The sequence below is a fragment of the Aphanomyces invadans genome, assembly GCF_000520115.1.
Source record: "Aphanomyces invadans strain NJM9701 unplaced genomic scaffold supercont1.45, whole genome shotgun sequence".
Taxonomy (NCBI): Eukaryota; Oomycota; class Saprolegniomycetes; order Saprolegniales; family Verrucalvaceae; genus Aphanomyces; species Aphanomyces invadans.
The window spans coordinates 189,807-217,288 of NW_008580190.1; the positions used below are offsets into that span (position 1 = coordinate 189,807).

The 27,482-nt window shown below is 56.7% G+C and overlaps 8 protein-coding genes across 15 annotated transcripts; 2 read left to right on the forward strand and 6 right to left on the reverse strand.

Annotated features, from left to right (window-relative positions):
- Positions 1–81: 81 nt before the first annotated feature.
- Positions 82–2,369, reverse strand: H310_12938 (TKL protein kinase). The gene is made up of 6 exons (XM_008880233.1): positions 2,102–2,369; positions 1,754–2,042; positions 1,564–1,702; positions 1,378–1,517; positions 1,096–1,295; positions 82–1,054 (listed from the first exon to the last, which is right to left on the reverse strand). The coding sequence occupies exons 1-6, from the start codon at positions 2,345–2,347 to the stop codon at positions 311–313; spliced, it is 1,758 nt and encodes a 585-aa protein (XP_008878455.1). The 5' UTR covers positions 2,348–2,369; the 3' UTR covers positions 82–310.
- Positions 2,370–2,928: 559 nt separating this feature from the next.
- On the reverse strand, positions 2,929–4,669 carry H310_12939 (TKL protein kinase). Its single transcript, XM_008880234.1, has one exon. It carries the CDS (start codon positions 4,648–4,650, stop codon positions 2,971–2,973), a length of 1,680 nt encoding a protein of 559 aa, XP_008878456.1. The 5' UTR covers positions 4,651–4,669; the 3' UTR covers positions 2,929–2,970.
- Positions 4,670–5,118: 449 nt separating this feature from the next.
- Positions 5,119–7,045, reverse strand: H310_12940 (TKL protein kinase). Of its 7 annotated transcripts, XM_008880240.1 has the most exons (5): positions 6,617–7,045; positions 6,326–6,563; positions 6,081–6,160; positions 5,737–5,907; positions 5,119–5,667 (listed from the first exon to the last, which is right to left on the reverse strand). In XM_008880240.1, the coding sequence occupies exons 1-5, from the start codon at positions 7,022–7,024 to the stop codon at positions 5,161–5,163; spliced, it is 1,404 nt and encodes a 467-aa protein (XP_008878462.1). In that variant the 5' UTR covers positions 7,025–7,045; the 3' UTR covers positions 5,119–5,160. The 7 variants fall into 7 exon arrangements, with proteins under 7 accessions (XP_008878462.1, XP_008878457.1, XP_008878463.1 ...); XM_008880235.1 differs by having other exon boundaries at positions 5,119–5,907; XM_008880241.1 differs by having other exon boundaries at positions 6,081–6,563.
- A 741-nt stretch (positions 7,046–7,786) lies between these two features.
- H310_12941 lies at positions 7,787–8,718 on the reverse strand. 2 transcript variants are annotated; one of them, XM_008880242.1, is made up of 4 exons: positions 8,569–8,718; positions 8,336–8,519; positions 8,111–8,287; positions 7,787–8,052 (listed from the first exon to the last, which is right to left on the reverse strand). In XM_008880242.1, exons 1-3 carry the CDS (start codon positions 8,676–8,678, stop codon positions 8,114–8,116), a joined length of 468 nt encoding a protein of 155 aa, XP_008878464.1. In that variant the 5' UTR covers positions 8,679–8,718; the 3' UTR covers positions 7,787–8,052; positions 8,111–8,113. The 2 variants fall into 2 exon arrangements, with proteins under 2 accessions (XP_008878464.1, XP_008878465.1); XM_008880243.1 differs by having other exon boundaries at positions 7,787–8,287.
- A 153-nt stretch (positions 8,719–8,871) lies between these two features.
- H310_12942 (hypothetical protein) lies at positions 8,872–9,719 on the forward strand. The gene has a single exon (XM_008880244.1). The coding sequence runs from the start codon at positions 9,080–9,082 to the stop codon at positions 9,506–9,508; it is 429 nt and encodes a 142-aa protein (XP_008878466.1). The 5' UTR covers positions 8,872–9,079; the 3' UTR covers positions 9,509–9,719.
- A 150-nt stretch (positions 9,720–9,869) lies between these two features.
- Positions 9,870–14,722, reverse strand: H310_12943 (hypothetical protein; the record flags this gene model as incomplete). The annotated part of the gene is made up of 14 exons (XM_008880245.1): positions 9,870–10,075; positions 10,182–10,422; positions 10,554–10,718; positions 10,767–11,018; positions 11,067–11,132; positions 11,228–12,038; positions 12,092–12,319; positions 12,367–12,599; positions 12,679–12,966; positions 13,025–13,146; positions 13,206–13,297; positions 13,429–14,387; positions 14,439–14,600; positions 14,648–14,722. 14 exons carry the CDS (start codon positions 14,720–14,722, stop codon positions 9,870–9,872), a joined length of 3,900 nt encoding a protein of 1,299 aa, XP_008878467.1.
- A 2,631-nt stretch (positions 14,723–17,353) lies between these two features.
- H310_12944 (hypothetical protein) lies at positions 17,354–19,918 on the forward strand (the record flags this gene model as incomplete). The annotated part of the gene is made up of 2 exons (XM_008880246.1): positions 17,354–17,977; positions 18,035–19,918. 2 exons carry the CDS (start codon positions 17,354–17,356, stop codon positions 19,628–19,630), a joined length of 2,220 nt encoding a protein of 739 aa, XP_008878468.1. The 3' UTR covers positions 19,631–19,918.
- Positions 19,919–20,543: 625 nt separating this feature from the next.
- H310_12945 (hypothetical protein) lies at positions 20,544–25,870 on the reverse strand. The gene is made up of 18 exons (XM_008880247.1): positions 25,423–25,870; positions 25,265–25,376; positions 25,095–25,216; positions 24,881–25,002; positions 24,721–24,811; positions 24,516–24,629; positions 23,996–24,267; positions 23,766–23,889; positions 23,506–23,649; positions 23,283–23,400; positions 22,693–23,177; positions 22,415–22,582; positions 22,212–22,343; positions 21,997–22,104; positions 21,622–21,855; positions 21,417–21,554; positions 21,199–21,317; positions 20,544–21,077 (listed from the first exon to the last, which is right to left on the reverse strand). Exons 1-18 carry the CDS (start codon positions 25,816–25,818, stop codon positions 20,759–20,761), a joined length of 3,318 nt encoding a protein of 1,105 aa, XP_008878469.1. The 5' UTR covers positions 25,819–25,870; the 3' UTR covers positions 20,544–20,758.
- Positions 25,871–27,482: the final 1,612 nt, after the last annotated feature.

A 27,482-nucleotide genomic window follows, 5' to 3' on the forward strand; every position in this document is an offset into this window, starting at 1 on the left:
GGCCTCCTTCCACTGAAGAAACCCACGCGTCGCGGCCCTGGGCAGCTAGACATGGCGCTGGCCGCGACCCATTTGAATGATCTGGCGTCCCCGCCGCTCTGCTTGCACACGTTTTGACTTCGTGTCTCCTTGTTAACTCACTCCTCGTGTTGCCTGGCGCGACAACAGATCTGTCGGCGCCACGGGATCGTTGGACCGACCCGCCTCCCAAGCGCATGGCGCTCCCGTCGACGTCGTCATGTGTACACGATTCAGAATCCAAACAACTTCACGCCGTCATATCATGCCGGCATGCGATCACATCATCCAACTACAACGCGGCGTACGCTGCGTGGCTCGTTTGTGGCGTTTTCGTCACAATGAGCTCGGCGCCGCCGGGGTACATCTTGAGGGATTCACGGTGGTGGTGCTGAATCACGTGCGACGTGAGCTCCATCGCGACCTGCGTCGCACTCGGCCGCGTCGTGTAGTCGAAAGCCAAACACCTCGACGCCATGGCTTGGATAAAGCGGGGAGCTGCCTTTGACAGCGCCGGTCGGAGCTTGCCGTGGGCAATGTTGGTGGCGAGCTTGGACGGCGTCATCGTTGCGACGTCGGGCTGCAGCGACGCGTCCTTGTACGGTTCCTGGAGCGTGTCGAGCTCTGCCAAGAGCACACCAAACGAGTACAAGTCGGCTTGGTGGGTGTATCTTTCGCCGCGGAGGACCTCGGGCGCAATCCACGCCGACGTGCCGACCCGCGCCGTCATGAGCGCATCGGATGAACTCTGTCGCGATACACCAAAGTCGGTCACGTGGGCCACGAACGCGTCGTTCAGGAGGATGTTTTTGCTCTTGAGGTCGCGATGGATGATGCTGTGGGGCGTTTGCCCGTGGAGGTATGCGATCGCGTCGATGACGTTGGACGCGATGCTGAGTTTCGTGCAGTGGCTGCCGTCGCTCGCCGCTTGCCACGAAAACATGGCCGACCGCTTTGCCACCGGCTTCTTGAACTCGCTACGAAGGAATCGGTACAAGTCTCCGTGCGCCATGTACTCGGTCAGCATCGAAATGTCCTATGCAAGTGCTCAGCGCTCGGCGCGAGTTCCAGCCGCACCTGCAAGTTGGACCAAGTGAACCCAATAAACGGCACAATGTTTGGGTGTGCCAGGGTCGACGCGAGCCGAATTTCGTGCATGAATTGCTCGATGATGTCGATGTCTTGCGCCCGCGACGGCAAGAGCTGCTTCATTGCAACGTGAACTTTGCCTCGTTCGGGTGTATCGAGCCTCGCGCTGTACACCATTCCGTACCCTCCTACATGCATCCCAACGCGCAGCGGTGAGAGACGTTCGTGGCCTTGGATAACAATGGTCGGTGGCATGCCGCCCCTGGCTACCTTTGGAGCGAAGCGTGATGTGGGAGAGCTTGTTTTGGGGGTGCCAGAACTCGGCCATAGCCGAGTCGTATCGAATGTCGTTGGGGACTGTTGCGGGGTAGTTGGTCAGGCTCTGCTGCTTCGGGTGGCCGCCGTATTTCCTAGCGACGACGTTTGAAAACGCGGCAAGGACACGCAAGACCCTACCGACACGTTGTCGTCTGCAACTCGTTCGTGAGCCGGTGCTGGCGTTTCAGGATAAACAAAACAAGGACGAGGACAAGCACGCCGCCGGCAAGCCCGGAGATGAGAAATGGAGAGATCGACGTCGATGCACCGTCGTCGACTGCGGCGACATAGACATCGTCAGCATGCGGACATAATGTGGACGTCCTACCGTCGGTCGCGCTGCTACGGACGATGACTTCGCACTGACGCATGTCGCTCTCGACGGCGGCTCTGAAAGACGACGGTGCAGTCGTCGTGTTTAGCTGACACGCCCCCACGACAGTCGGAACGAGGCGGAGATAACGCTGGCAGCCCTGGCACGACCCTGCAGACGACTTGCCCGTGGTTTGGCACACTACGAGCGCTGATTGCATCTGTCGATACAAGTCGGTGCATTCTGCACTGCAAAATGCCATCCTGATGGGTTCGCGCGTTCCCGTGGCCCCACCGACGTGAATCTACCACGAAAAAGACGACGATGAAACCGAGGCACGTCGATTTGTGGGCGAACGTATACCGTGGGCAGCTCTGTAGCAATTTCGCGGCAAGGAATGAGAGCTTCCGCGAGGCTCAGTGCGTCGCGGCACGACGTTTCCGCGCAGAATCCCGTCGGGTCCGTGTTTCGCGAGGTGGTCATCGCCAGACACTTGGAGCGCTGGAAAACGTACGCAGATTGAGACGCGTCGTCACAGAGTGGGTCCGCTTGAGCGCAATACAGCACGACCGCCGCCAGCGCGACCGCAGACCCGACCAGGGCCTTCATCGAGTCGTAATGGTCGCTGCCGACAAGTCGCACAACGTACGCACGCAATCCTTGTCAAACCAGGACGTGGCCTCGAAGCGTCCCAAAATACCTCGATTCGACGAATATTTCGGCCATTTCGGTCGAATTTTAAGCAAAGTGAACGAATTCAGGACGAATCTTGCTTGCGACGCCGGCGATCGGTATAGATGGGGCATGGAGTTTCAATACAAAATTCAAGTGTAAACGGAAGGGTTTCAACTCGCGCTCCACGTTGGCGAAAATTAGCGATGCGGTGTCGCTGGGGCAGCGGCATCCATCGTCGCGCGCCGTCCGTTCGCGGATCGCGAGTGTCTGTGGCAGCACAGTATGCGCTGTAGCCTCCTAGCCGGCGTAGTATTTGCAATTGGCGCAGTCGAACGGAACACAAGGCATGCCTGTCCCACGACGACCTGTGCTGACTCGTCGTGCCACTTGTGCATGTCACGAGAGGCAGTTCTCCTCCATGTCATACCAAATGCAGCACACACACCACACTGGATGCGCAAAGTGCAGTGTGGCCTTCGCCGTGCGGTCGAAGTCGCCCCCCTCCTCAAACCAACGCAACACAGACACGTCATGTTGGTCCCCATCCTCGAATCTACTTAGAGGTTCTTTGCGATCGTGTGGATCTTGTACGATAGCGACATGGCGGTGGGGCGGTCCGCTTCGTTGTACGCCAGACATTCGAGCGCCAGGTGGAGCAGTTGGTCCGGCATGCGGTTCGTAAAGTCAGGCTTGAGTGTGCCTTCCGACACCATGAGCGCAATGCGCGCGTTTGAGAAGGACGCGTCCTTGGACTTGTTCATCATGTTCGAGTACGGCGACTCGCACGTGTCGAGCTCGCTGAGGAGGACTCCAAAGCTGTAGATGTCGGCTTTTTCCGTGTACCGGCCGCCCGAGAGCACTTCTGGCGCGATCCATGCGACGGTCCCGATGTTGCTAGTCATGGTTTCTTCCAAGCTCGTGACGCGGGAAATGCCAAAGTCGCTCAGCTTGGCTTCCCACGAGTCACTCAACAGGACGTTCTTCGACTTCAAGTCGCGATGGATGATCGTGGGCTGGAACGAATGCAAGTACACAAGGGCGTCAGCGACGTCGGCGGCAATCTGCACCTTCGTTGTCGGGCTGTTGGACGTGCGGTGCCATTGCAAAACCCGATGCGTTTCGTTCTTCTTGGATTCTTTCTTGAGGACGGCGCCGACGTCGCCGCGCGGCATGAATTCGCTGAGGACGGCCAAGTCGTGGAGCGTCGACCACGAGATTCCGATGAACTTGACGATCTTTGGATGCTCCAACCGAGCGCAGAGGCGGATTTCATTCATAAAGTCTTGAATCGCGTCAATGTCTTTCGACTTGGACGGCAGGAGCTGCTTCATCGCGACGTCGTCCTTGCCAAACGTGGCATGGAACACGACGCCGTACCCGCCCTTGACGAGCAAACTCACGTTTTGAATCTCGTTTTGCGGGATGCGGAATTGCGCGAGCTCTTCGTCGAACCGAATGTCGTTCGCGATGCGGCCGACCTCGGGCCCGGTGTACTTGTTGTCGTTGTTTCCAAAGTCCTGGGCTTGCAACGTGTCGTTGTTGATGTAGTCGAAATTGCGCTTGGCGATGTCGTTCTTGAGCTTGAGCTTGTAGATGACTGCGCCGAGGATGATGAGGACGGCGACAGCGATCCCGATCACGACAAACAAGGTCGAGTTCCCGCCGGTTTCGGACGCCGCGGTCGCTCGACTGTCTTGGGTCTTGTCCGTCTTTAACGAGTCGCACTGGGCAAACGAATTGACAAGCGACTCGTCCTTCAACACGTAGTCGAACGCGGCCACTTCGTACCCGCACACCGTCATCAGCGACGTGCGGAACGCCGTTTCGTTCAACGTGCGGCATGGCTGGCAACTCGCCGACGTCCCGAGCTTCTTGGGGTCTTCGGCGCAACTCTGAAACAACGCGGTAAACTGGGTCACGAGCTTGGTGCACTTGTCGTCTGCGTCACACATCTTGGGAAACGTGTACTTAATATCGGATAGCTTTTGCTTGCCGCACCCGGACTCGACAGCGATCTTTCCCATTTTGTGGATGTTGTTGCACGCTTCGATCGTGCAAAAGACCGTGGGGTTGTTGATCTTGCATTTGGTGTTCGACTGGGTCGCCGCCACCACGGCACTGTTCAAGTTGGACAACGTTTCATTGCACGCGGCAGTGACCGGTGCTACCGTTGTCGTCGAAACCTGGGCCGTCACGGCCGCCATCGCCATCGCCAGCAGCACCAGCATGGTTTTCATCGCCTTGGTTGAGTTGTTCTGGTCAATTACAAATTTTTCTGCCCATCCGGATAAAATGCCCTTCGAACTTCGTGTTCGCACGATTGTAAAACCCCCCGACGCCGTGGCGTTTTATGGCGAAACAGGGTAAATTGGTGCTTTTTGCCAAATTTTGGACGGAAAACTGTGCAACGATTGTGTCGTTAAATTGTTTTGCCCAAAACCAAGACGTTAAACGTGGCATGCCCAGTTGAAACATCGCAACACGTTCGGCTGACACATCGACGGCCAAGAGCGTGTCCATGGCGTCTTCAAACAAACCTGGGCAAGCATTGCGTCCGAGACATTGTGTCTCGATCGCAATGGTTACATGCTGCGCCTACTCTACGTTGTGGCAACGTGGCGTTGGTCGACAACCGGCACAGAGCCAGACCCTAATGGCCGTTAAACTTCGATGTCGCCAACCGTATCCGGATGCCAGCCCCTCCATCCGTACACGGTAAAGAATTAAGTTAGGTCGAAACATATACACTAGTCGCCGACGATGAACGACCGCAGGCGAAATGACAGCTCAATGGCCGTCGGTCGGTTTTGCGGGGCGTGGGAGAGACACTCCCGCGCCAGCACGAGCAGTTCGTGCGGAATGAAGTTGGTGAACGTCGGCGCGAGCTTCCCTTCCGCGACACTCATTGCAATGAACGCGTTGCTCAGGTTCTTGGCCTTCGCCTTGACCTTGGGATGGTGTAGGTCGTTTGAGAGTTCGCTGTGGTGCTCTTCAATGTAGTCTCGCGTGAGATCGGTGTACGGAGGTTGAAGCGAGTCCAGTTCGCTCAGGAGTACGCCGAAGCTGTAAATGTCTGCTTGTTCAGTGTACCTGCCGCCAGTTAGCACCTCGGGCGCAATCCACGCAATCGTCCCGACGTTCATTGTCATCAAGTCGTCTTGGCTCGTCACGCGGCTGTACCCAAAGTCATTCAGGCGGGCATTCCACGTCCGGCTGAGCAAAATGTTCTTGGACTTGAGGTCGCGGTGGATGACCTGCACCTCAAGTTAGCCACACGCGGCACATACGCGAAGAAGGATGGACAAGACATGCGGCCAACCTACCGTCGGCTGGAATGAGTGAAGATACGCCAAGGCGTCGGCGACTTCAGCTGCGAGGCTGGCCTTCGATGTGCCTTGTTCAATCATTTCCCGCCGCATGCGGTGGCGACTCGACGAATGGCCGCCGTTGCTGAATGTGGTGCGTATGCTGGAGGCAGGGGTTGCCAGAGGATTCTGTTGTCCAGGACATCACCATGAGGACGCGAACGAGCCATCACAAGACACAAGTTCTGCCACAGAATATCACCGCAGGCTGTTGCGCCACAGGTTGAAAAGCGTCATCATGGAGTCTCTCTCATTCAGCCAGCGGCGGCATTCCTAAAGCAAACAAGCATGTTGCCACGTACCGGTGCATCCCAAGTCGGTCGCAGACGTCGGTCGGCGGCAGGAGTCTTCTTCTCGTACTTGAGGAAGCCCATCAGATCCCCTAGGTTGAATACATTTTGCATGTGACCTCGTCCAGTTCCAACAAAGCCAAACCAGGTGCACCGGTTGTTCCAGGGCTCCCCCACAACGCCATGGATTATTCCCCAAATACACGCGTGCAGCATTGTAGCCACAGCCATATTGTGATGCACATGATCGAGCTTACCGTTCGGCATGAATTCCGTGAGGAGCGAGAGATCGGCCAAGCTGGAGCCTTCGGTCCATGCTAACCCGACGAACCCGACAATGTTGGGATGCTCCAACGTGGCGGCGAGGCGGATTTCTCGCATGAAGTCCGATACGATCAGCAGCGATCCACATTGCGATGGCAGGAGCTGCTTGACTGCAATGACCACGTTGTTGAAGACAGCCTGAAACACGACGGTGCCTGACCCTTTTGCGACCTGTCAAACATGAAGTTGTTAACTTGCATCACATGGTACATGAATGCACGCACGAAGCGAAGGTTGTGTAGTTCGTGGTGTGGGATGCGGGTGTGGGCGAAATTCGGGTCGAATCGAACGTCGTGCGCGAGCTGGACGTGACCAAGCCCGACGCTCACTCCAGTCTCGCCGTCATGAGTCGAGTGGTACGACGATTGCTTGCTTCGTTCCATGACGGCACGGGTTGCTTGGATGCGACGTACCTCACGGCGCAAATCATGGTGCCGTTTGTGCAACCGAGCGTTCATCCGGCAGGCAAGGTACAAGAGTAAGACCACCATCAACGTGCTCACACTCGCGATCAGTGCGATCGTTGTAGTACTCATCTCGTCACTATCGTCGGCGGCATACGATCCAAGATGCCGCAGCCGTCGGCCACGCGCGTCGTCCCGTGCTTCCATCCACCACGCAGCCCGTTGCATGACGAATGTCGCTGCACCAAAAGGACCCAGCGCTCTCCCGTTACTTCCCGATCATCCGGATAATCCATTTCACAAATTCGCCAATTACTAGAAACCATTTAAACAGGAAGAGAAGGATACCCAATATCCTTGAATAACCGAGTCAGCCACAGTAATGCCTAGTTCCGAGTCATGCGAGATAGACCGCCGTCGAGCCATGGTCATGCACGGTTGACGATCACATCCGCGCCAAATCCTTGCTTCGTCCTGCGCAATTGCATTATGACAATATTTACAAAGTGATAGCGATTATTTGGACAATCTCCTCCCATCTGTTATCCGGATAACCGACACGCTACAAACGCTCATGAATTGTAGTACACTATTAAGTATTTAGGGTAACCACCTGCTACCTCAGTTGAAAATGCACCCAGATCAGCTCAAACAGCGGTGGAGACCTTCCCGAGCTGCAGTACTGTAGCTGCGCTTGAGCCTGATAGGTATCCTTGCCGGAATTTGTACGGTGGTGGCCGTCCAATGCACCCTCCCGAATTCATCTTCATTTGGGTGTTTCGTGCGACTGGTCCTAGGAAACTTTGGTGAAATTGAAGAAATTGGACGAAAATTCATATATATTTCCTGGGTTTTGAATCCTCGCGTTAAACCAATCAGCACGCAGCGTTAGCTGGTGGCCACAACGAGCCATTTTCAAATTCGCCTCGAGGGTTCCGTACCGCCCGCGCATGGTCGTGCCATGGCGCCATGAATGGCACACCCACACCACGATGATACAAAAATGATATAATGAGCCTGAATCACCTATGTAGATCGATTCTTGCTGAGTGGTTTTGATGCATGTGTTGCGTGTATGGAACGTAGAGCTGAAGCTAGATTAGAGGAACTCGGAGTGCAGGCCGCCATCGGTGCGACTGGCCATTCTCTTGCTGGCAGTCACTTCAAGTCTCCGTGCCGCCATGCTCGATGAATTTTGTGCCTTGTGTACAGCTCGACGGGCCGCTGAAAGGCTTATTCGAGCTGGCAGGATCGAACTAAGTAGAGATGGTATTATTCAAGGGCGATGCATATTTGCTGACAGTTGTAAATTACATATCATTCCATATCCGCGACATGTTCTCGGTCGATCTGTTCCTGTGCTTCCATCATCGCTTGGAGTTGTGCCAGCGACGCAGCTTCTTCGGACACGATGCCCGAGCTCACAGCCCCGTTTGCTTCGTAGAACGCGACGAGCTCCTCGTTTTCGTCATCCATCGCAGAGTCGAGGGGCTGTAGACATCCATGGGATACATTTCAACAGTGCGACGGCAAACGTACCGTGCGCATGTCAGCATTCTTCGCATTGATGTCGGCACCGTGGCGAAGCAGAATCTTGGCAATCTCGACGCTTTCGCAAAAGTGCAGTGGCGTTTCATTGTCAAAGTCACCGAGCGTCGCGGATGCGCCAGCTCCCAACAACACCTGCACCAATTCCGGGTGGTTGTAACTCACGGCAGCTTGCCTGGGTTGGCCCGCGGTCAGGACAATCAGAGCCTAATGACATCACGTACAAGGGAGTGTAGCCATTCTCGTCCTGCGCGTTTACGGTCGTTCCGCTCTGGAGGTATGCTGTGACCGCTTCGATGTTGCCGTCGCTGGCGGCGATCCAAATGTTGGCCATGGCGATATTTCAAAACGATGGTGGCGGTGAACTAGGCACTGCGAACAGAGGTCAAATCCAACTGAAAATTTCATCGAAATATTGTCGAAAATCGACGATTTTTCGGTGTTTCACGTTTTTTGTTGCTTCCAAAATTAGAAATTTTCTCCAAACTTTCGACCAATTTCTGCGTATTTTCACCATGCCCACGATATGCTTTCTCGGTGGCATCTCCGCATGGTGCGACGGACCTTTGACCGTCCGCTTGAACGAATGCAGCGCCAAAGGGGAGGGAGGGCAATGGCCATGCTTGCGTCGTGCTGGGATGCGTGGAAACCAGTCACTCTGGTGAAACGGAAACCCTCCAAAGATAGCCGACGCCGTGGTGCCAATCTGCAAAGCGCACCCTGCACACAACGGCCATGACGACAAGTGTCCCTGTGATGGTCATCGTGACGTTGTTGGCGTTCGTTGGTGCCGACTTGCCCCCAGCATGTAACATCTCTGCGTTCATTCAAACGTTTGCGCCGTTGATGTCGAGCGCGGCGCTGTGCCAAACTGCCACCAACGTGTCGTTCATGCCACCGACGGCGCCCCTCACGAATGCCAATGCAGCGGCCATCTGCGCAGCATCAGAATGCAAACCATTGATCCCCGTGATCAACCAAATCCCGTCCTGCTCCATCGGTCCCATCGACATGGGCGCCTTCGCCAGTGCCGTGGGGGGCGTATGCGGCAACGGTACACGAATGCCAACGACGCCATCGCCCAAGTCTACCGCCTCCTCTCTGGCGCCAGAAGCGTCGATGTTCCTTGCGGCGAATGCAGCGCTCTGGCTAGGCATGGTTTGACGTGGTCGGGTACCACACGACCACGTCAAAAGCGTCACCCTGCACACGGCGGCTGCAGCGGGACCTTCCCAACCAAACCCTTTATCAAAGCTTCATCTAGCACAGATCTACTTGACGAGAAATCGTAGCTGCATCGACCAGCTCCGTGTGTGTGTGTTTTTCTTCCATCGTCTCGAAGCAAAATAGCCCGCGCTTGCCACGAATTCAACAAGGATGCATGGCCACTTGGGCCATTCTCTTTCCACACACAAAGGTTCGAAACATGCACACGGGACAGCTCCACTTCGCACGACGGCCCCGCGCCACGGAATCCGTTGTTGGCATGGTCGCCCACCCCCGACTGTCGTACGCCCCGTGCGCGCTACTTCGAAGCGGGCAGCAGACGGGTTATCGTGGTCGCGACAAGATTTCGGAGCTCGGCCGAGGCAAATTCGAGGCTGACCGGTTTGACTTCGTCGACGACTTGGAGGACCAAGTACGTGCCGATCGCGGTGGCGAGTCCTGTCCTGGCCAGGGCGGGAGTCATCACGTCCGTTGCCATGGCCGCAATCGACGCCAGCGGCAGCACTACACGGACTCGAATCATGTGGCGACCTCCCATCCATCCATTCAAACACAAGACAACAACATCGCGGCGCCGTCCAGTCGCATCCAGGCGAAACACGCGGGTTACCTTTGGCATGTTTGCGGTCGTTTCTCTTGGCCAAACATAGCGCTGCCGACGAATTCGACTTGTCGGTACCATTCCCGGGGCGCTCGTGCAGCCACAGCACGCGCCACGACGGGTCGCCTTGACGTACGTTGTGCTTGAGTACGGTCATGCCTTGCTGAAGTACCATGCGCATCGCATCAAATTGAACGGTCGAGATCGTCGCGGGGGTCGCGTCGATGACTTTGGGCTGCATGTCGCGCACCTATCACGTCCGGTTGAATAATCGGCCCGCGGATCGTTCGTTCGTGCGTTCGTTGATCACATGGATCCAAATTCCCATCACGACGATCGCGCGATCGTTGAAACCTTTCAAAGGAACAGCTTCCAACGCACCATGAGCCGCAACGACGCGCAGTCGGCAGGGTCGATGTGGTACGTGGACGGCGAGGCCACCACTTGGCGGATCAGCACGCGAAACATGGCGAGTTGCCGTTCGAGCTCGTGGATCTCGTACTCGAATCGCTGCACCTTGTACCGACTGGCCAAGTGCGGCTTATCCTACCACGATCGGGGTCGAACGATGGAACGGACGTGGCGACGAATTACGTAAAAAGGGCGGGCGTCCACTTTGAGCTGCCGGTGCACGACGCGCCCGATTCTGTCGAGTTGCTGCAGGACCCACGGAACATCGCGGTCCATTTTGACAAGGGCCGTCGAGTTTCCAGACTTGATCTCGGTCGGGAGGCCTTTGCCCCCGACGACGTGCAAAGCCGACCCCGGCACCACCACTTCCAGCACGTTGAACGGTCCGTCGCCGGGCTCGTTTCGGTCTGGGTTCCCGCCGCCAGCACCATTGTCCTAACACACAGAGTTGAGCCTGGACTGGCGACAAAGGATATGTCCTACAGGGCTGTCCATCGAGGGCTGCGCGGCTGCGCCGGCAAGAGCAAGATGCAGCGCACCCAGTTCAATCTACCACAACCGCCGTGTCGAGTGAGTGCCATGGACATTGGATGCTGGCCACAATAGAAAGGGCTACGAGCAACCCGTATGTGCCGAGTTCGTACATGCGCGTGAAACTCGGTACTGCGGTCTCTGCCTTTGCCCGTTGGCGTCGTGGCTAGTTTCGCCGGCGGCGGCGCTGTGGCACTAGAACGCTCTGACGTCCACTTCCACGTCCCCAAGAACCGGGGACTCGTCATGCCACTGCTTGTAGTCGATCGAGACGCCGTTCTGTCGGCATCCTTGCAAGTTGACATGGGCAGTTGCGCACTATCGGGCGGACGCGCGGCGGCGTCGTCGTCGGTCGCATCGTCTTCGCCGCCGCGAGTATACTTCATCATGGCTTGATAGACCGGCGCGGCAAACAGCGACGACAGCACGGTTAATTCAGGAACTTTGTTCACGACAAACATGACGTGGCGGAGGAGCACGGGAATGTCCACAGTCACTTGGACGTCCTGCGTCGATATTTTCGACTTGACGGGCTGGTGGGTGTCGAGCACTTGCTCGAACGAGGCAAAGGGGGACCCGGAGTCGTCGGCGTCGTCGGCGGGAACATGTCGTGGAGCTTGGAAAAACCTCGTCGTCGTCTTGCGCTCCCATCCGTCGCTGACTGCGTGATGCATGTCCAAGCGCCCGATCACCATCGCATGTTTGAGGTGCGACGGTACAAACTTGAGCCGGTACTGCATCGCGCGCAGCTCGATCGCGAGCAGGTCGTGGCGGGCAGACGCAACCTTCCCCAACAAAATGGACGATGCGGACGGCTGCTTGGCTGTTGTGCCCCTGGATGGCAACACAAACGTGACGTCGAGCTTGGCCAGCGTCGCTTCCATGGTCAGGCTTTGCAATGTCGGCTGGACCTTGTCCATGTACCTGAGCCAGTTGCCGACCAAGTGAGAGGCAATTGCGCGGGAGCCAAAGCGTACCAAGAGTATGTCGAGTGCGGTTTCGAGGCGAATACGCCAGGGTACACCGCCTGCATCATGGCTGTGGACGATGCAAACGTGGGCTCGGTTGTTTGCGCGTCCGTGGCGGCACCTTTCGCCTTGGGCGTCGTCGCCGCCGCGTCCGGCACAAACACGCTCAAGAAATGCAGCTGCATGCGATGGGCCTTCATGTCGGCAGATTCGACCACGACGGCTTGATCCGAGTGGCTGCCACACCACACGTTTGGGTCATGCGATCGCATGGATAGCTGTACCTCGTCGACGTCAGCGCTGCCATGGGGATGCGGAACTTGCCGACAAACTGGTTGAACATGGGCCACCGGTCAAACAAGTTGACGTGGAGAAAATCTTCATTTGGACCTCCCTCGACGCGGAATTCGTACGATTGAGCAAAAAGGACGGCCAATGACGAGCGCTCCCCGGCGCCACGAGGCGGTGGCTCGCAGTGCACGAGCTCGCCCGTGTACGGCGTACCTTTGTGCCCAACCTACACATAACAAAGGGCAGTTGAAGACGTCGACGTTTGGTTGCCACCGCTGTCGAACTGGCAACGTCGACGCGCGTACCTTGACTTTGCAAAAGAGCACCATCGGCTTTGGAATGCCGTGGCCCTCCATCAACGTCAACGTCAAAGTGCCCTTGGACGTGTTGTGCAATTTGGTCGAGACCGCCGCCTTGTGCTCCTTGCGGTCCATCTGCCGCACGGCCAGGGCCCGCAGCTTGGCGACGATCACAGGACGGAAGCTCGCATCAATGCAAAGCTGACGGTGCCACAACGCTTTGGCGTCTGCGACTTCCGAGTCGACTGCCACCGGCTCCGCTTGGCGGGTTGCCGCCGCCGCAGCGTCGTCGGCCTGCGTGCGTTCCCAGCTCGTTCAGTTGAAAATCGTTGACGGAAACGGATTCATGTACCGTGCAAGTGGCAGATGGCTTTGTCGCGGGGCCATGCGCGTGACGAACAAAGCACCGGGACAGACCGTATACGCCCGCAAAAATGCCGTCGCCAAAATGCGTCACATGCTTGGGGATGAACGCTACCACGTCCGTCGTTAGCCAGGTGGAAGAAAATTCCACCGGGCAAGCGCTTCTGCACCTGATGCAAACGTGAGGGATCGATCGACCGGAGACTTGGAATCGCTCTCGTTGCCTTTGAAATCCTCGCGGTACTGCAAAAAGTGGTGGTCCCTACGCGATGGTTAGCCTCACCATGCCCAAGGGTTGAACACAGAGCTACGGCAACGCGGCAACTTCAACACTCGAGACCACCAAGTTCCATCCTGACAGGACAAGCACACGACATCCCGAATCCAACGTACGCAGTGCCCGTGGTTTGTCGGATCAAGTATGGGGCTACCGCTCGGCGCAGCGCGGTGTACTGCAGCCCGACGAGCACGAGGTTGAGCGTCGATCTCCACGTGGGTTTGCGGCGCACGGGGTCGTTCAGGTCCATCATCACGGCCACGATCGCATACCGCCACCAGTCCTTCCAGTTCGTGCGCTTCCCTTCCACCTTCGACAACGGGTCGGTGGCCATGACGGGGCGGAACCGGCGGTACAGGCTGAATCGATCGAACCGGTCCACATGCGTCAGGAATGCATCCAAAAACTGATAGTGCGCCGGCGCAATGTTGATGTGGACGATGGGCACGTGGATTTTGAAGGCCAACTGAACCACGGGCAGTAGTGTCATCTGGACTTGGACGTCCACGGACAAGGGCTCAAGCAGCGGCAGGTGTGCCTTGGTGGCGGCGGGGACAGAAGGAGCGTCGAAAGGCGTGCGAAACGCGGCTGCTCGATCGTTCGGGGCCATGTCTTCAAAAAGGGAGTCGGACTTCAAGTATACGGTCAAGGCCTTGAGCGACAAAACTTTGTCGGAGGCGGGTATGGCGGTCGCAGTCGACGGCGTCGATGGATACACAATCAGGCTCTCCAGAGTCACGCCTAACGCGTAGGACGGCGCCGCAGTCGCCTCGACGTCCACGAGGGTGTCGCCGGCTAGCCCGTCTTCAAATCGAACGTGGATGCGCTCAATCGTAATGTGGCTATTTTGAATGAGCGCGGCAATCGACGGTGTGATCTGGCCGTGATTGCCCTTGGGGGGTTTGTTGATGTGGCGGTGGTGGCTTATCGGCGACGTTGACGGGTCGGACGAGAACAGGTCCAGCAGGAGCGTCATGAGAAAGATCTTGCTCTGTTCTGCCACATACAGCGAATCGACGTCCCACTTGGGGTCCCGCGGGGTGCCCAAAAGGACGTTTACGTCACTCAGTTCAATCTACAAAGACGGCGTTCATTGTCACTACGACGAGAGATTGCTCCTCTCGACCTCGGGCGACTGCGTCGTGAGATGGACGAGAGGCACGCGCAACCGCAACTTGCCGACACAAAAGCTCTTGAGCTCCACCGGGAGCTGGAGCTGCTTGATCTCATCGGTGTTCAGCTCGAACTGCGTCAGCACGACTTCGCCGGACAAGCTCAGCGACAAGTTCTACAACGAGCGCGTTTCAAGCACCGTGGACGGCTAGGCGACCGAACCTCCTTTTTGAAATCTTTGATAAATCGCCGACAAAACTTGTTGACCAAGTTGGCCGCAATGCTCTCGAGGAACATGGCACGAACAGCGCGGCGGAATCCAACGGCGACGGGACCAAATGTGGTGTTCACACTGGAACAAGTGACTGTTCGCGGATGTGACAAACCGGCCAATCACACAGCACGGATCGTTGGTTCGTTGAACGAAGCGACGACCTATCGATGTTGGGATTCGGGCATGGTAGCGCAGCTAACTAGGTCGTTGTATAGTCGCCGTGGTGAATGGCTGGACTGGATGCAGCTGGGTGGACCCACGGTGCGAGAAGGCATCGTCGAAACAGCCCCTGTTTGAATCGAACCAAGAGGTACAGCGTTTCTGCTAGACAGGATGGCAGGCGCTATGTCCGCATGCTGCATTCTCCTTGCCAACACCGCTGGGGAAGCCATCGGCGCAGGCAATGACCGCTGCCTCACATTGCATTCCCGCTCCCGGGAGAAAAGAGCGAAGGAACGACGCGTTTGGCAATGTAACCACAGCCATTAACACCCGATTTGACCAGGGAAACACATTCCAACTCAAGTGTGGCGGTAGTGGAGGTCACATGCATTGTAGTACTTCTTGGGATGGGAGCGGCAATCGTGGTGTCAAGTATGTCGCCGTCGTCCTCCAGATGCAGAGCTTCCGCGCATATCTTCCCCAGGACTCTGGCGATACCATACAAGAATCGTACAGTACGGAGGGTTTGCACCGGCATGTACGGTTGAGATCGATGGCGACTGCGGTGACCGCGTCTACACATGAGGCTGGTTGGATGTCGTGGAAGCTTGGTCGAACCAAGCTAGATTCGCTCATGAAACTAGAGTCGGAAGGTGACGAGGCGCTGAATAACGCTGCCAAAGCGCTGGAATTCGTTGGTCGTTTGCTTGGTTGGGACTTGGCTACACCGACAAACTCTTGCCTTCAGGCTACTAGCTCGTATACGACATGGCACTTCTGAACAAGCGGTGCGTGGTGTGTTCCGGCTCGCGAAGCATCCGGCAATCATGACTGACATTCGTTCGCGACCTTTGGCACGATCGACGGGGAGGGGCATGGCCTAGACATGGAAGCGAGCGGCAAAAGGACATTCCCTTACATTCGTCTTGCGAGGGCATTCACCAAAGATATCCCACAAGATTGCGTGCACGATACGAAGAAGAAAGGAGTGCGCCGATGGCACGACCGGATTTCCTTTCTCTCTTGCGGTAGCGACTGTTTGTGTCGGATGGGGGGAGCGGCGGTGTTCACTTGGTGTACGATCGAAGGTATGCCGTACCCTCGACGACGGACGATGTGTGTGCGGACAGCCAAATTGGGACAGGGCTCATCACCAGGCGACGAATCTCGGTGCTCGTCGTTGTCGAAAGGTCCGCCCCGTGGCGGATCGAGTAGCATCCACAGCCATCGCCCCCTCTTGAGAGGGTGATATCTCGGTTGCGTCGTTCTTTCCACCATCCTCCTCCCTTTCGCGTGCAAGTCGTTCCGATGGTGTCCCTCAACTCGTCGAAAGCTGTTCAATGGGGGACGGAATATGGTTGGACGTGTGCCATCGATTCCAACGCACCTCCCCCCCACCACGCGTGTGAATGCGACAACGGAATGCCCCCTCGTTGCGGGATGTCGTAAATAGAACTTGCACCTTGGTAACATGTGCCAGGATAGCAAACTTCAACTTTCGTCTCGATATCGCGGGCACGTTCCACACCGGCTGGACCGTTCCCGTCATGAGGACAGTGATCCGTTCGGCAGGCATGGATACGCTCTTTCGACAGCCTGTGAAGCGATCATCCTGGAGATGAGGATCCCTGGCTTCACAGTCCCGATTCACTGCCGTTGGGGTCGGCGGCCGCTCTCGACCATTGAATTTTCGTCCACCTCAAGCGTACCGGCATCATCGCGTGCCAGGTCGACTTCCTTGACCAATCACGTTGCACGAAGCATCGGATTCGCCATCATCGAACCAATCAAACGTGGTCATGTGCGATCTTCCAACTTGAAAAGGCACGATCGAGTGGGAAGTGGCGTCAGGACGCCGGGGATGGCACGGGGCGTAGCCCGACGCAGGTTCGACACGATCGATCGATCGCTAGTTGCACCGGTCATCTGTCTTTCGAATACCTTGGTCGTGTCGAATCCACCAAGCAACACAGAACGAAGGCGCTCAAGCTCCCCCACCACGCTAGCAACTTTCGAACCAACTATAACGTCAGTGGACTCGATCACAATTGGATGTATCACGAGAGTGGTCTCTGGACGGAATGTGTCTTGACATTTTCTGCTGCGCAAGAGTTCCATGCAGACAGTGGGGCGTCGCTGCAGCAGACGGAGGTCTCAAGACTGCCCCGCCGCTCCCATCCAACGTTGCCGCCACCACGGTTCCGTGCATTTGTCGAGTGGGCGACTTGGCCTGTGCAGGGTGTCGAGGGTGGTCAGAGTATCAGCTGAACTGGTGCCGGGCGAACAACAACGAATCGTTGAAGGTTGGCCCCACGCGCCGCGCCAATCAGGCAGCGCCGGTCGTGAGATTGGCTGGCGTTGGGCAAATCCGCGGTGGCACTGCACGATCTTTGGATCGAATGGATGTTCCACGCCGGGGTGGGTGAAGGGGCATGGTCGTCCTCGGTTCATGAATCCGACGGCGCCAGGGCGTTCACAATTCAATTTGCACCATGGCTGCCGAGTACAGCCTCCAACGCACGCCCAAGAACGCGGACTCGGACGTGTTGGCGACCTCTTCGCCCCTCGTCTCCAATACGGGCTTCTCGTGGTTCAATCACAGCGCGTGGTGCCTCACAGCGGCAGCGCAGCTCACGGCGATCGCTTTTGCGACCATGTACTACACCCCCGTCTACCGCGATGACATCAAGGTCGCGATGAACGGATGGTGGGGCGCCGACCCGAACGGCCCTCGAGATGTGTGGAACCTCCTCAAACTCGACCCCCCTGGAAGTGGCCATGCCGAGATGGTCAACATGACGTACGTCCTGTTCCTGTGCGCCGGACCGTTTTTCGTTGGCGTGATCGCGTACACGCTCGGGGGCCAGCTCGTGACGGCTCCCTCGCGCGTCGGCCATGCCATTTTCCGCACCCTCCGTCGCAAACCGACGTGGGTCTCGCTCAGCTACGGCGAGATGCTCTTCGTTCTGCTCTTGACCCTCGGCAATGCCATCGTGCTTGGGTGGTACATGAAGGGCAAGTGGGATGGTCTGGTCAAGAAGGGCCTGCACACAAATGACAGCTACGTCCTTGAGGCGCTCGCAATCACCCTCGCGATGAACGCCCGCTACACGATGGTAACGCACTGCGCATGGATACGATGGACGTGCTGACAGGTTGTGCGTGGACGCTAGATGTTCATGGCGCTGCCCGTGACCCGCCACTGCTACTGGATGGACATGCTCAACATGTCGTATGCGCATGGGGTCAAATACCACATGTGGATGGGTGTGCTGAGCCTCGTATTTATCGTGGGCCACAGCATCGGGTTCATCGTGGTGCACGTGATGCGGGACGAACTGCACGACATGGTGCTGTGTTTCGACTGCGATCTGGGCAAGGAAGGGCTGATGCCGTGGATCAACTTCTTCGGGATCCTCGCCACGTCCAGCTTCATCGTGCTCGGGATCACGTCGATTCCGTTTGTCCGGCGCCACTACTACCAAGTGTTCAAGTACACCCACTACTTGTTCATCCCGGCGGTGGTGTTTTCGATCGTACACTACTACAACAACATCCTCTGGTTTTACCCCGCCATCACGCTCTACATCGTGAACCGCATCATATCGCAGGCCCATTCAAACGTCCCGACCGAAGTCGTCGACGTTGCAGCGCTCCCGAACCGAGTCGTCCGCCTCGTCCTGCGCCGGTCCACGGCCGCCAACGGTCAGTTCACCCCCGGCGCGTTTGCCTACCTCCGCGTCCCGGCCATCTCGACCGTCCAGTGGCACCCGTTCAGTATCTCGTCGTCGCCGGCGGCGCACCCGGACACGTTTACGATCTACGTCAAGGATCTCGGCGACTGGACATCTGCGTTCTACGACCATGCCGTAGTGTGCCAGACAGCCAACAAGCTCCCCGTTGTGTACGTGGACGCATTCTACGGCAGTAAAGAGAGCGAAGTCGCCCCGCACTCGAACGTCGTCCTGGTTGGCGGCGGCATCGGCGTCACACCGCTCATCGGCATGCTCGAAGAAGTATACGAATCCGCGCGCCATGCCACTGTGAACCGCAACGTTTGGCTCATCTGGGCCGCGCGAGACCTGAGTTTGTTCAAAGAATTCGAGCCGCTCTTCACCAAACTCCGTCAGTTCGACCCCGCCGGCACGGTGTTTCGCGTCAAGCTGTTCTTGACGCAAGCTGCCGACGGCGCCGCACTCGAGTACACTGCGAATCACGCCCCCCTCGCGCTCGCGACGCGTGAATTCCACCCGACCGCGCCGTTGACCGCACCACGGCCGTTTGCGCGGGCCCTCAAGTCCGTGCCGCTCCAGCTCGCTGCGTTCCTCACCGCATTCCTCGTGAGCTGGATCGTGCTTATGTTTAGCCGCTGGACGTTCCGGATTCGAGGCGGCAACCCCGCGAACTGGCCCATCCAGCGCATCGTCGAAGTCGTCATCATCGTGGTCGGGGCGTACGTGTCGTATATTGTGGTCGGGTTTGAGAAGGCGACGGCGCCGACGGCCAAGGCGAACGCGGCGTCGATGTATTTGCATGCGCATCCCAACGCCGCGCCGGCGACGGCGGACTTTGTCCACGAGTTCCGCGTCGAGGACTCCCGTCCGGACTTGACCAAGCTCTTGGACGCTATCAACGCTGAGGCGCGCGACGAAGCCCCGATCGGGGTGTTTGTGTCTGGTCCCAAGTCGCTGTCCGACGCCGTCGACACGGCGGCTCGCCACGTGAATCACAAGCGGTTTGACGTGCACTACGAAGAATTTGAGCTGTAGGAACCGACGTAGTCTGGATACCAAACCACTGTTTTACTATATACGCACATGACATCGTTCAACTCGACTGTAGTTCGCGCTAAAGCGATTGCCGGACGAGGGCGCGTCATGATGAAGGCGTGGCTGTCTAGCCGTTTCCTCGCGTTGTCTACACCTTCGTGCCGAAGTCCGAAAGTTGTGGCAGTTTGTAAAGGCTTGGCGCGTCAATTTTAAGCCACGCCAACCACGACGAGATCTATGTTGATCGGTTTTACGTGTGTATTAAGTAAAACAGTGGTTTGTTTGCCCTGCATGATGTCGGCGCCTGCAGCTCATATTCTCGTATTGCATGCACATCACAATGCTTGTGGTTCACGTGACTAGCCACCGTGCCGAAGACGTTGGATGCTGACTTGGAGGCAGAATTAAACACTCCGATCCAGGCCTGGCGATGCACGAATTGCGGTCGAGTCTGCTGGTGTTATAGTTCGTTCAAAAGTTGCTAGCGTTGTGGGGAGCTTGAACGCATTCGTTCTGTGTTGCTCGGCGGATTCGACACGACCAAGGTATTCGAAAGACAGATGACCGGTGCATCTAGCGATCGATCGATCATGTCGAGCCTGCGTCGGGCTACGCCCCGTTTCATCCCCGGCGTCCTGACGCCACTTCCCACTCGATCGTGCCTCTTCAAGTTGGAAGATCGCAAATGGCCAAGTTTGATTGGTTCGATGGCAGCGAATCAGATGCTTTGTGCAATGTGATTGGTTGAGGAACGTAGTTCACCACTACGCTGCCACGTCAGAGGTGGACGAAAATTCAATGGTCGAGAGCGATCGCCGAGCCCAACCACGGCAGAGAACCTCCAGAACATCGCTTCACAGACCGCCGAGCGAGTGTATCCATGCTTGCCGAACGGGTTACTGTCCTCAATGGCGCAGACCGTTGCGTCGCAGTGCCTGTTAACTACACGGACAACGTGGCCAACTATTTGGAGATGACCAACCTCGGCTGAAACGAAGTGGCTTTAAAGCACATGCCCACGAGGGTTTCGTCGATAATGTATGGCAACCAACATCTCCAAGCTACACAAGCACCATCCGACCGGGAAGTCCATCGTCATGGGCTGCGTGATGGATGCCTCGATCTGCGTCATTGCAGCGACGCAAACACTTGCTGATCATCCTCGGATAGCGACGACCACGCAGATTGGACAATTGCTGGCGGATATGTCGCTTGGATGTGCTGCAGTACTGCCGTCAGTCGCGCCTTGGTCTCGTCTTCCAGCACTGGCTCAAACTCTTCGTCGAGATCCAATGCCAAAATGTCGGCGAACTTTTTGAGCACAAGCGCAAGATGGACGTAGTTTTCGCCGAGCAAGTCCATGTTGGACCGTTCGACCATCGTGACCAAGTCGGCGTGGACGGCGCGTGCTTCGATCGCGTCCGACTGCAGCGGCAGGCAGTTCAACCTACCATCACGTTGCACATGAGCATTGCCAGGACCCCAACCATGGGGTGCGAGGTGGTCGTTGACGAAGAGTTGGCCACACTGCCACGTCTTCACACCGTCCACAAAGACAGATTGCATACCATAGCCCCAACAACGTCGGCGCGTCGACCAAGTGTGCTCGATACAAGCAAAACTTGCCGACGGCAGAGACGCAGTTGTCACGGGCCGCCGCTTGCTCTGTCTCGACACGATCGTGCTCCTATATTCTACGAGTCAGCCACGGCCTTTCAACGCGCCACACTCGTCATGCAGAAAAATTCCGAACCGTGAAAGAAATGCATGACGAATTGTCCCGTACCAATGCTTGAATGCAAGTCCACACGCGCTGTAAGGTCGGGACGCAGTGCGGTTCAAAAGCCATGCCACCGTGCTGCGCGCAAATCCCTGCCCCGTACGCGGCGGCTCGAATTGCACATGGATTTGTATCCTCCAGGCTCTATCACAGACATGGTGGTGACGACTGCAGCATCGGCGACGCGAGAAACGACACCACGGTAGCTTACATTCCAGAGATGCGTCAAAAGCGTTGGCATGATTGGCGGGACGGCGGCACCTCCAAACTCGAGGATGTCGTCGATGATGCAAATAAAGTGGGCGCGGATGACGGCAGGGAACGACGGCTCCAAGTACGGATTCACGACGGGCGCAACGTGCTCGACGAAGAGCGGGACAATATCGTGTTTGTATTGCTTGATCGTCCACCCGATCGCATCGACCACGTTTTGCAATATCGCTTCCTACGACGAAACGCTTTACACTCGATGGTGCCGTTCAAGACGAGCGGATTCGATCACTTGTCCACTCCTGGAACACAATCGAGCAGCGACATCGAACAAAGACCACGATGCGCGACACAAAGTGCGGGCCATGTTCCGTACCTCGTCTTCAGCGTTGACTTCTTCCTCGTCATCGTCGGCCGAATCGCTTAGATTTTGCACGCGGCGCAGCACGCTGGCGTGGGACACCGCCAAGAGCTTGTCAAAGACCTACAACGAGAGTGCGTGGCCATTCCATCAACTCGCATCCACAACCGATTTCTTGCAACACGAGCAAAAATGTCCATCACAAGAATCGTTGTGGATGAAAGCCCTACCGTCGGCAAATGCGCCAGAGGAATCCCCATGCGGTATCCGTTGTCGGCGGCGGCCCTCGTCGCTTCCAACACACTCGCCACAGCTTCTGACAGCCCCACGATGCATTCCAAGTCGCCTTCCTCAATCAAAGCCTGCCACCATTCCCGTCCGCCACTCAGTCACATGTGTCACCCTCGTTCGACCCAAGCTTTGCACACCGTACCGTCAAGAGGGGTTCGAAAATGAGCTCGAGCACTTGATGCGGTGCCGTCGACGTCACGACCGACCCTGCAATCGCTGCTTCCAATAGCTTGGCTAGCGTCAGCCCGCTGAGCATGCGCACCGTGTCCAAGTACTGAAACTTGAGCAGAGGGAGCACGACGTTGAGAGCCTACGACGCACACACACACATGACTCCATACGCTACCCATCACGTCATCGTAGCACGTTGTCCACGAAACCAACCCGATGCACGTCGATCCCGTCATGGAATTCACTTACCGGTTCAACATACGCAACAAATGCGCCTTTGAGGTCGAGCGCAAGTTGGTACAGCATGTTCAACCCAAGTTCCTTTCCCTGCAAGGCCGACGTTTGAATTTGGAGCTTCTTCTTGCCCTGGCCTTGCACATCCACTACGATTTCGTGAATCCCATCGTGTTCATCGTCGTCATCGTCGTCGTCGGTGGCCGCCGTCTCGTCATTCCAGTCGACCAGGACAACGTCGGGCTTGGTCGCGGCCTGCTGCAACAACTTGGGGACTATCAACGGCAAGTACGCGACAAAGTCCTCCTGCAGCACGCTCGCAATGCGAACGCACGCCTGTGTGAGGTACTGCAGCTCGACGCCGCTGTCGTCCGTTTCGTGGCGCAGGAGAATGTCCATCACTGCTTTGGCATCGTTCAAGAACGCTTCTTTTCCCACCGCTTGCCCGATCAGTGCGACACATTCCATCGCTTTGCCACGCAACAGCGCGTACTGTTTGCCTAGAATCAAGCAACACCCAATTGAGACGACATGTGCTCGACAACGCGTTTTTGCCATCGAGGCGGCGAGCATCTTCCGCCACTGCTAAGCACTCATCGTCGTACCTTGAGATTGCGTCAAAAGATGCGCCGCCACGGGCATGAACACGCTGTAGTGCAGCACAAAAGCGTCCCCGACCACCTTGGCCACACATGCCACGGCCGTGATGGCTTGTTCTTGGACCTACGCTTGACGAGTGAGGACTACACCTTGTGAACGCAGGGACAGCGATTGCCATGGCTGCACATCCACAAGGGCCGTAGGTGACCAGAATCGAAGCGTCGATACCTGCCGTGGACTCGTTTGTAAGGCTTGAAACAAGGCCGATAGAATTGGGTCCAGCATCGCCAGTATATATTGGGTGCGGCAGTGTTCGGGATGGCAAAAGTTACTCATCACCGACGCAGCCGACCCACGGTTGCGCATCACGGCCTACACGCGTCCGCCGTTAACTTTGTTGGAAAGCGCGTTTGGTGGATGTAGCCCCATCGCGCGAATGATCCATCCACGACGAGTGGCTTCTTTGATGGGACTCCATCGCCACGTACGTCCGACAGCAACGGCAGCAGCGCAGGCAGGACTTGGCCATGGTACTTGGTTTGAAAGTTCTTGCCCCGAGCAACGACGCCGAAATCTCGGGCGAACTGGCCGACGCAAAACAACGCGGCATGGCTACCTCCACGCGATGCGTCATGCGGTCCAACGCGTGCCACAACTCGAGGTATGTAAAAATGAAAAACACATCCACGCGACAACACCGATTCCTTGTACGTCATACCGAATCCGAGGGTGCGGGTGCTGCAGGAAATCAAGGATGCGGGGCAACCACACGTCCAACACTTGAAACAAATAGTCCTTTGATCCTTCTGCCATGAGCCCCAGGGCAAACAGCGCCGCGTGCTGGCGCTGCCATGACGTCGACTCTTCTAGGTACTGCGCAATGTACGGCATGATTAACGGGACGAGCACCTTGCCGCCCACGGAGTGTGCGACCCGATCGATGGCGCCGGCCCCCGCATCACAGACTCGTACACCCGTGCCTTCGTCTTTCTAATGCCAACAAACTATACGTGAGAACGATCCAACCGGGTGTCCACAGCGACCAGTTGGCTCTCGAGGCTTTACACAACAATGTATATCTCGAAACAGGTCGGACATCGAGAGAAGCAGCACACACATGATCCTGACCACTTGGGGCATATTCGACCACGCATCACACAAGCCAGAAATGCAAAGGCCACGGTTGTGCGCAAGCGGAGTCGGGAGAGTCATGCCAAAACGAGAAAAAGGGTTCTTACGTGGTCGTCAAACTGGTCCACCCAGGCCGGAACATCGTCAAGTTCTGCGAGGAGCGCCAACAGACAAGGAACGACTGCTTCTAGCAACGCTTTCGACGATCGAAAGAGTTGCGTCTATGGAGTACAGTCGGCGTGAAGAGCGAGTCGTTCCAGTTTACGAGCCGCGACCACAAGTGTTCACAGGTCCGAGGTTGTCAGGACGTACGGCGTGTTCAAAAAGTGCGAGGAGGCATTCCAACGCGAGCGTGCGTGTATCGGTCGACAGCGATCGCGCCTGGGCCGTCGACAGCATAGCGCTACGATGAACGGGTGCAATGAAAAACCAACGCACACGAGGTTGATCGAGTGTGAGGTTCGTGCCATACTTTCCGATTAGATCCAAGTGGAGCATGAGCAGCGATGGATGGACTTCGGTCATGGCTAAGAACGACGTAAGGAGTTCTCGCGCTGCCACTTCGTCGTGGTTTTGCAGCGACCCTTCGAGTAACTACAACATCCAACAAAATCGTGAAGTGGAGAAGAACGACGACGAGGCTGGAATCGAAAGAAGGAGATTTTGCTACGGAAGCGAGGATGTACCTGCAAGAAAGGCGGTAGGAGGTGCGAAAATGGCTGCAGCGAATCGCTTGATTCAAGATGCACGACAAAAGCCGACAGCGCCTTCCATGCCGCGACGCGAGCCTCCGTGCACGCTGTCGGCGCTACATCCTGCTGTGAGAGAGGAGACGATAAATGTTTTTCGCAAGTACATGCGACAAACGAGGCGAACACGTTGCCGAGCTGTTCGTGGTGTAGCTTGAGCTTGGCGCCCGTGTATTCCGCGAGTGTGGCAAGGACATCCAGTGCAGTGACTTGCATGCCCTAGGATAAGGTTGACGAAGATATTCGTGGGAGCGACAAACAGTACCGGGTCGGGATGTTGGGTGAGTTGGACGATCGATGGCAATAATTCCGGCCACGACGCATCTTGGCGCGCAACTTGAGCGACGACGTGGGACACTTTGCGGCGAATGGGAGGCTGTGTTTCCTGGACGAGAGTCGCCAACAGTTGCGTTTTCATCTGAGCGCGGTATGTAGCGTCGTTGGGAAGGCCCTCCGTCTCGACGAGGCGACGAAGAAGCACCGGAGCAAACATGCGCGTCTCGACATCGGTCGAGTTCGTTTGGAAGCACGTCAACGTGAGCAACGTGGTGGCGAGCTCCATGGGCTGATGCGCCTTGATCTGGGTGTACGTGGACTCGGCTTGACGGCGAACCGTGTTGTCGTTGCTCAAGAGCGCGCGGATCACATCCGTGTGCACCATCGTCTCGTTCGCGCCAAACAACTGGATTTGGCTGGTAATCAAAACGCCCAAGATTCCGTTATATATTGTTATAATTCTGGAGAAGGCCTTATCTAGAATTATAACGACTCAAACACGACAAACACAACAAAACGAACTTTACCGTCAAGTGTACAGATTGTAGAGCCATATCTCCACAGCGAACGATATCGTCATTTCAAGACGCCTTGGCACTCCCCGGCACCCCGACGATGCATTGTGGTGGCGCAAGCAAGTGATGCAAAGTGTTGCTGGTTGCAGCAGAGATGTGTTAAGCACTTGAGCACTCGCACGACAGTTGGTCCATTGGGAGACCAAACTACGACAGCTTGAGGTGCGGATGGTACCATAGCCACAGCTACATGCCGTGCACGTTCGTGGGTTGCCTTGGCCTGCCGTCGTCGCGGAGGAAGTCTCGGAGCGGCCGCACGTGCAGTTGTTACAAGTGCAGGGGTCGCAAGGACCCGCTGACGTCGTAGAGCGCTGGCTTGGACCGCAAAGGCAGTCTGGGCCGTTGGACGGACCAGTTTGACGACTCGAGGCCAAGTTGGTGCAGTCGCAATTCAGGGTAGAGCGTGAGTCGCCATGGCACGGCATGGTTGGCGAGAAATCCACAGTGAAGTGTTCAAATTACTGAACAGGCCTCATGTCTGGGCTAGCTCGATTGCGCCGTTGGCGAACTAACTCGGTCCTCTCTCAAGATGGTGTGGCGAAAGGGTTGTTGTCTTCGCCAGCGGGCAATCTCATTTTTGAATCGGATTATGCACGTGCGAACAGTACCTGGAGAGTTTACCGTGCATTCGATCGAACGTGGGCGGTCGGCGTGCACAAGTTCGCAATGACTTGTTCGACGATGCTGAATGCGTGGCACATCGAAGTGGCTTGAGAGCTACACATGCCAGAACATCCTAGGTACATTGGCGATGCCGTGGAGTTGTGTGACTCCTCGGCTGGTTGGTCATATCCGCGGAATGTTTCTCGTGTCGAAAGTGATCCGTGCACTCGCCGTCCTGGGCTATCATGATACCGTCCCAAGGATCTAGAGCAGACTGATTTGCAACGGAACGGTTGCATCGCGACATCCGAACGTTGGCCAGCACAGGATGGGAGGGGCCACGCGGCATTGGACTGCACGACTTTGGCCTGCAGCAACATCAATGTCTCCGTTCCGGGGGTCGAAGTCCCTATGCCACCTACCTATGGTTCTAGCTGTTTTATGTCTGCCACCAAATGATCGACGAGGGCTTTCTTGGAATGACAACACATGCCCTCTACCCAGTTTGAGGTGTGTGCATATCGGAAGGGTAGCAAATGCTTCGCTACAAAGTGGGCGTACACAACGCAGAACCGAATGAATTGATTCATGCAAACGCGCAAGCATCATGTCAACTACACTCCATGAGTGCCGCACTTGGTGTAGGTGCATGCATTACCGTGACACCCAGTCACAGCAGCAGGGACTGCTCCCTAACTACGCTGACTGTCGTTGCAGGTGCAGTTCGTGCAGGTGCAGTCGGTACAGGTGCAGGTGGTGCAGGTGCAGTTGGTGCAGGTGCAGTTGGTGCAAGTGCTTGGGCTATCCTGGCACCCCGTCACGTCGGTGGGGGCTGCAGGTTGGCCACACTTGCAGTCGGTGCAGGTGCAGT

Excerpts from the sequence above, each read along its gene's own strand:
- H310_12942 (XM_008880244.1), top strand. The coding sequence starts at position 9,080 with ATGACGACAAGTGTCCCTGTGATGGTCATCGTGACGTTGTTGGCGTTC.
- H310_12945 (XM_008880247.1), bottom strand. The coding sequence starts at position 25,818 with ATGGTGCACACGGATGTGATCCGCGCGCTCTTGAGCAACGACAACACG. Across the intron at positions 24,812-24,880 it reads CACTTGGATCTAATCGGAAA|CGCTATGCTGTCGACGGCCC; the intron begins GTATGGCACGAA and ends CGTTCATCGTAG. Across the intron at positions 22,583-22,692 it reads TTGTTGCGTATGTTGAACCG|GCTCTCAACGTCGTGCTCCC; the intron begins GTAAGTGAATTC and ends TGTGCGTCGTAG.
- H310_12938 (XM_008880233.1), bottom strand. The coding sequence starts at position 2,347 with ATGAAGGCCCTGGTCGGGTCTGCGGTCGCGCTGGCGGCGGTCGTGCTG. Across the intron at positions 2,043-2,101 it reads TTGCTACAGAGCTGCCCACG|ATTCACGTCGGTGGGGCCAC; the intron begins GTATACGTTCGC and ends TTTTCGTGGTAG. Across the intron at positions 1,518-1,563 it reads TTGCAGACGACAACGTGTCG|GAAATACGGCGGCCACCCGA; the intron begins GTAGGGTCTTGC and ends CGTCGTCGCTAG.
- H310_12941 (XM_008880242.1), bottom strand. The coding sequence starts at position 8,678 with ATGGCCAACATTTGGATCGCCGCCAGCGACGGCAACATCGAAGCGGTC. Across the intron at positions 8,520-8,568 it reads GAGAATGGCTACACTCCCTT|GCAAGCTGCCGTGAGTTACA; the intron begins GTACGTGATGTC and ends GGGCCAACCCAG. Across the intron at positions 8,288-8,335 it reads AGAATGCTGACATGCGCACG|CCCCTCGACTCTGCGATGGA; the intron begins GTACGTTTGCCG and ends GGATGTCTACAG.
- H310_12939 (XM_008880234.1), bottom strand. The coding sequence starts at position 4,650 with ATGAAAACCATGCTGGTGCTGCTGGCGATGGCGATGGCGGCCGTGACG.
- H310_12940 (XM_008880241.1), bottom strand. The coding sequence starts at position 7,024 with ATGCAACGGGCTGCGTGGTGGATGGAAGCACGGGACGACGCGCGTGGC. Across the intron at positions 5,908-6,080 it reads GACCGACTTGGGATGCACCG|AATCCTCTGGCAACCCCTGC; the intron begins GTACGTGGCAAC and ends CCTGGACAACAG. Across the intron at positions 5,668-5,736 it reads TTCACTCATTCCAGCCGACG|GTCATCCACCGCGACCTCAA; the intron begins GTAGGTTGGCCG and ends CTTGAGGTGCAG.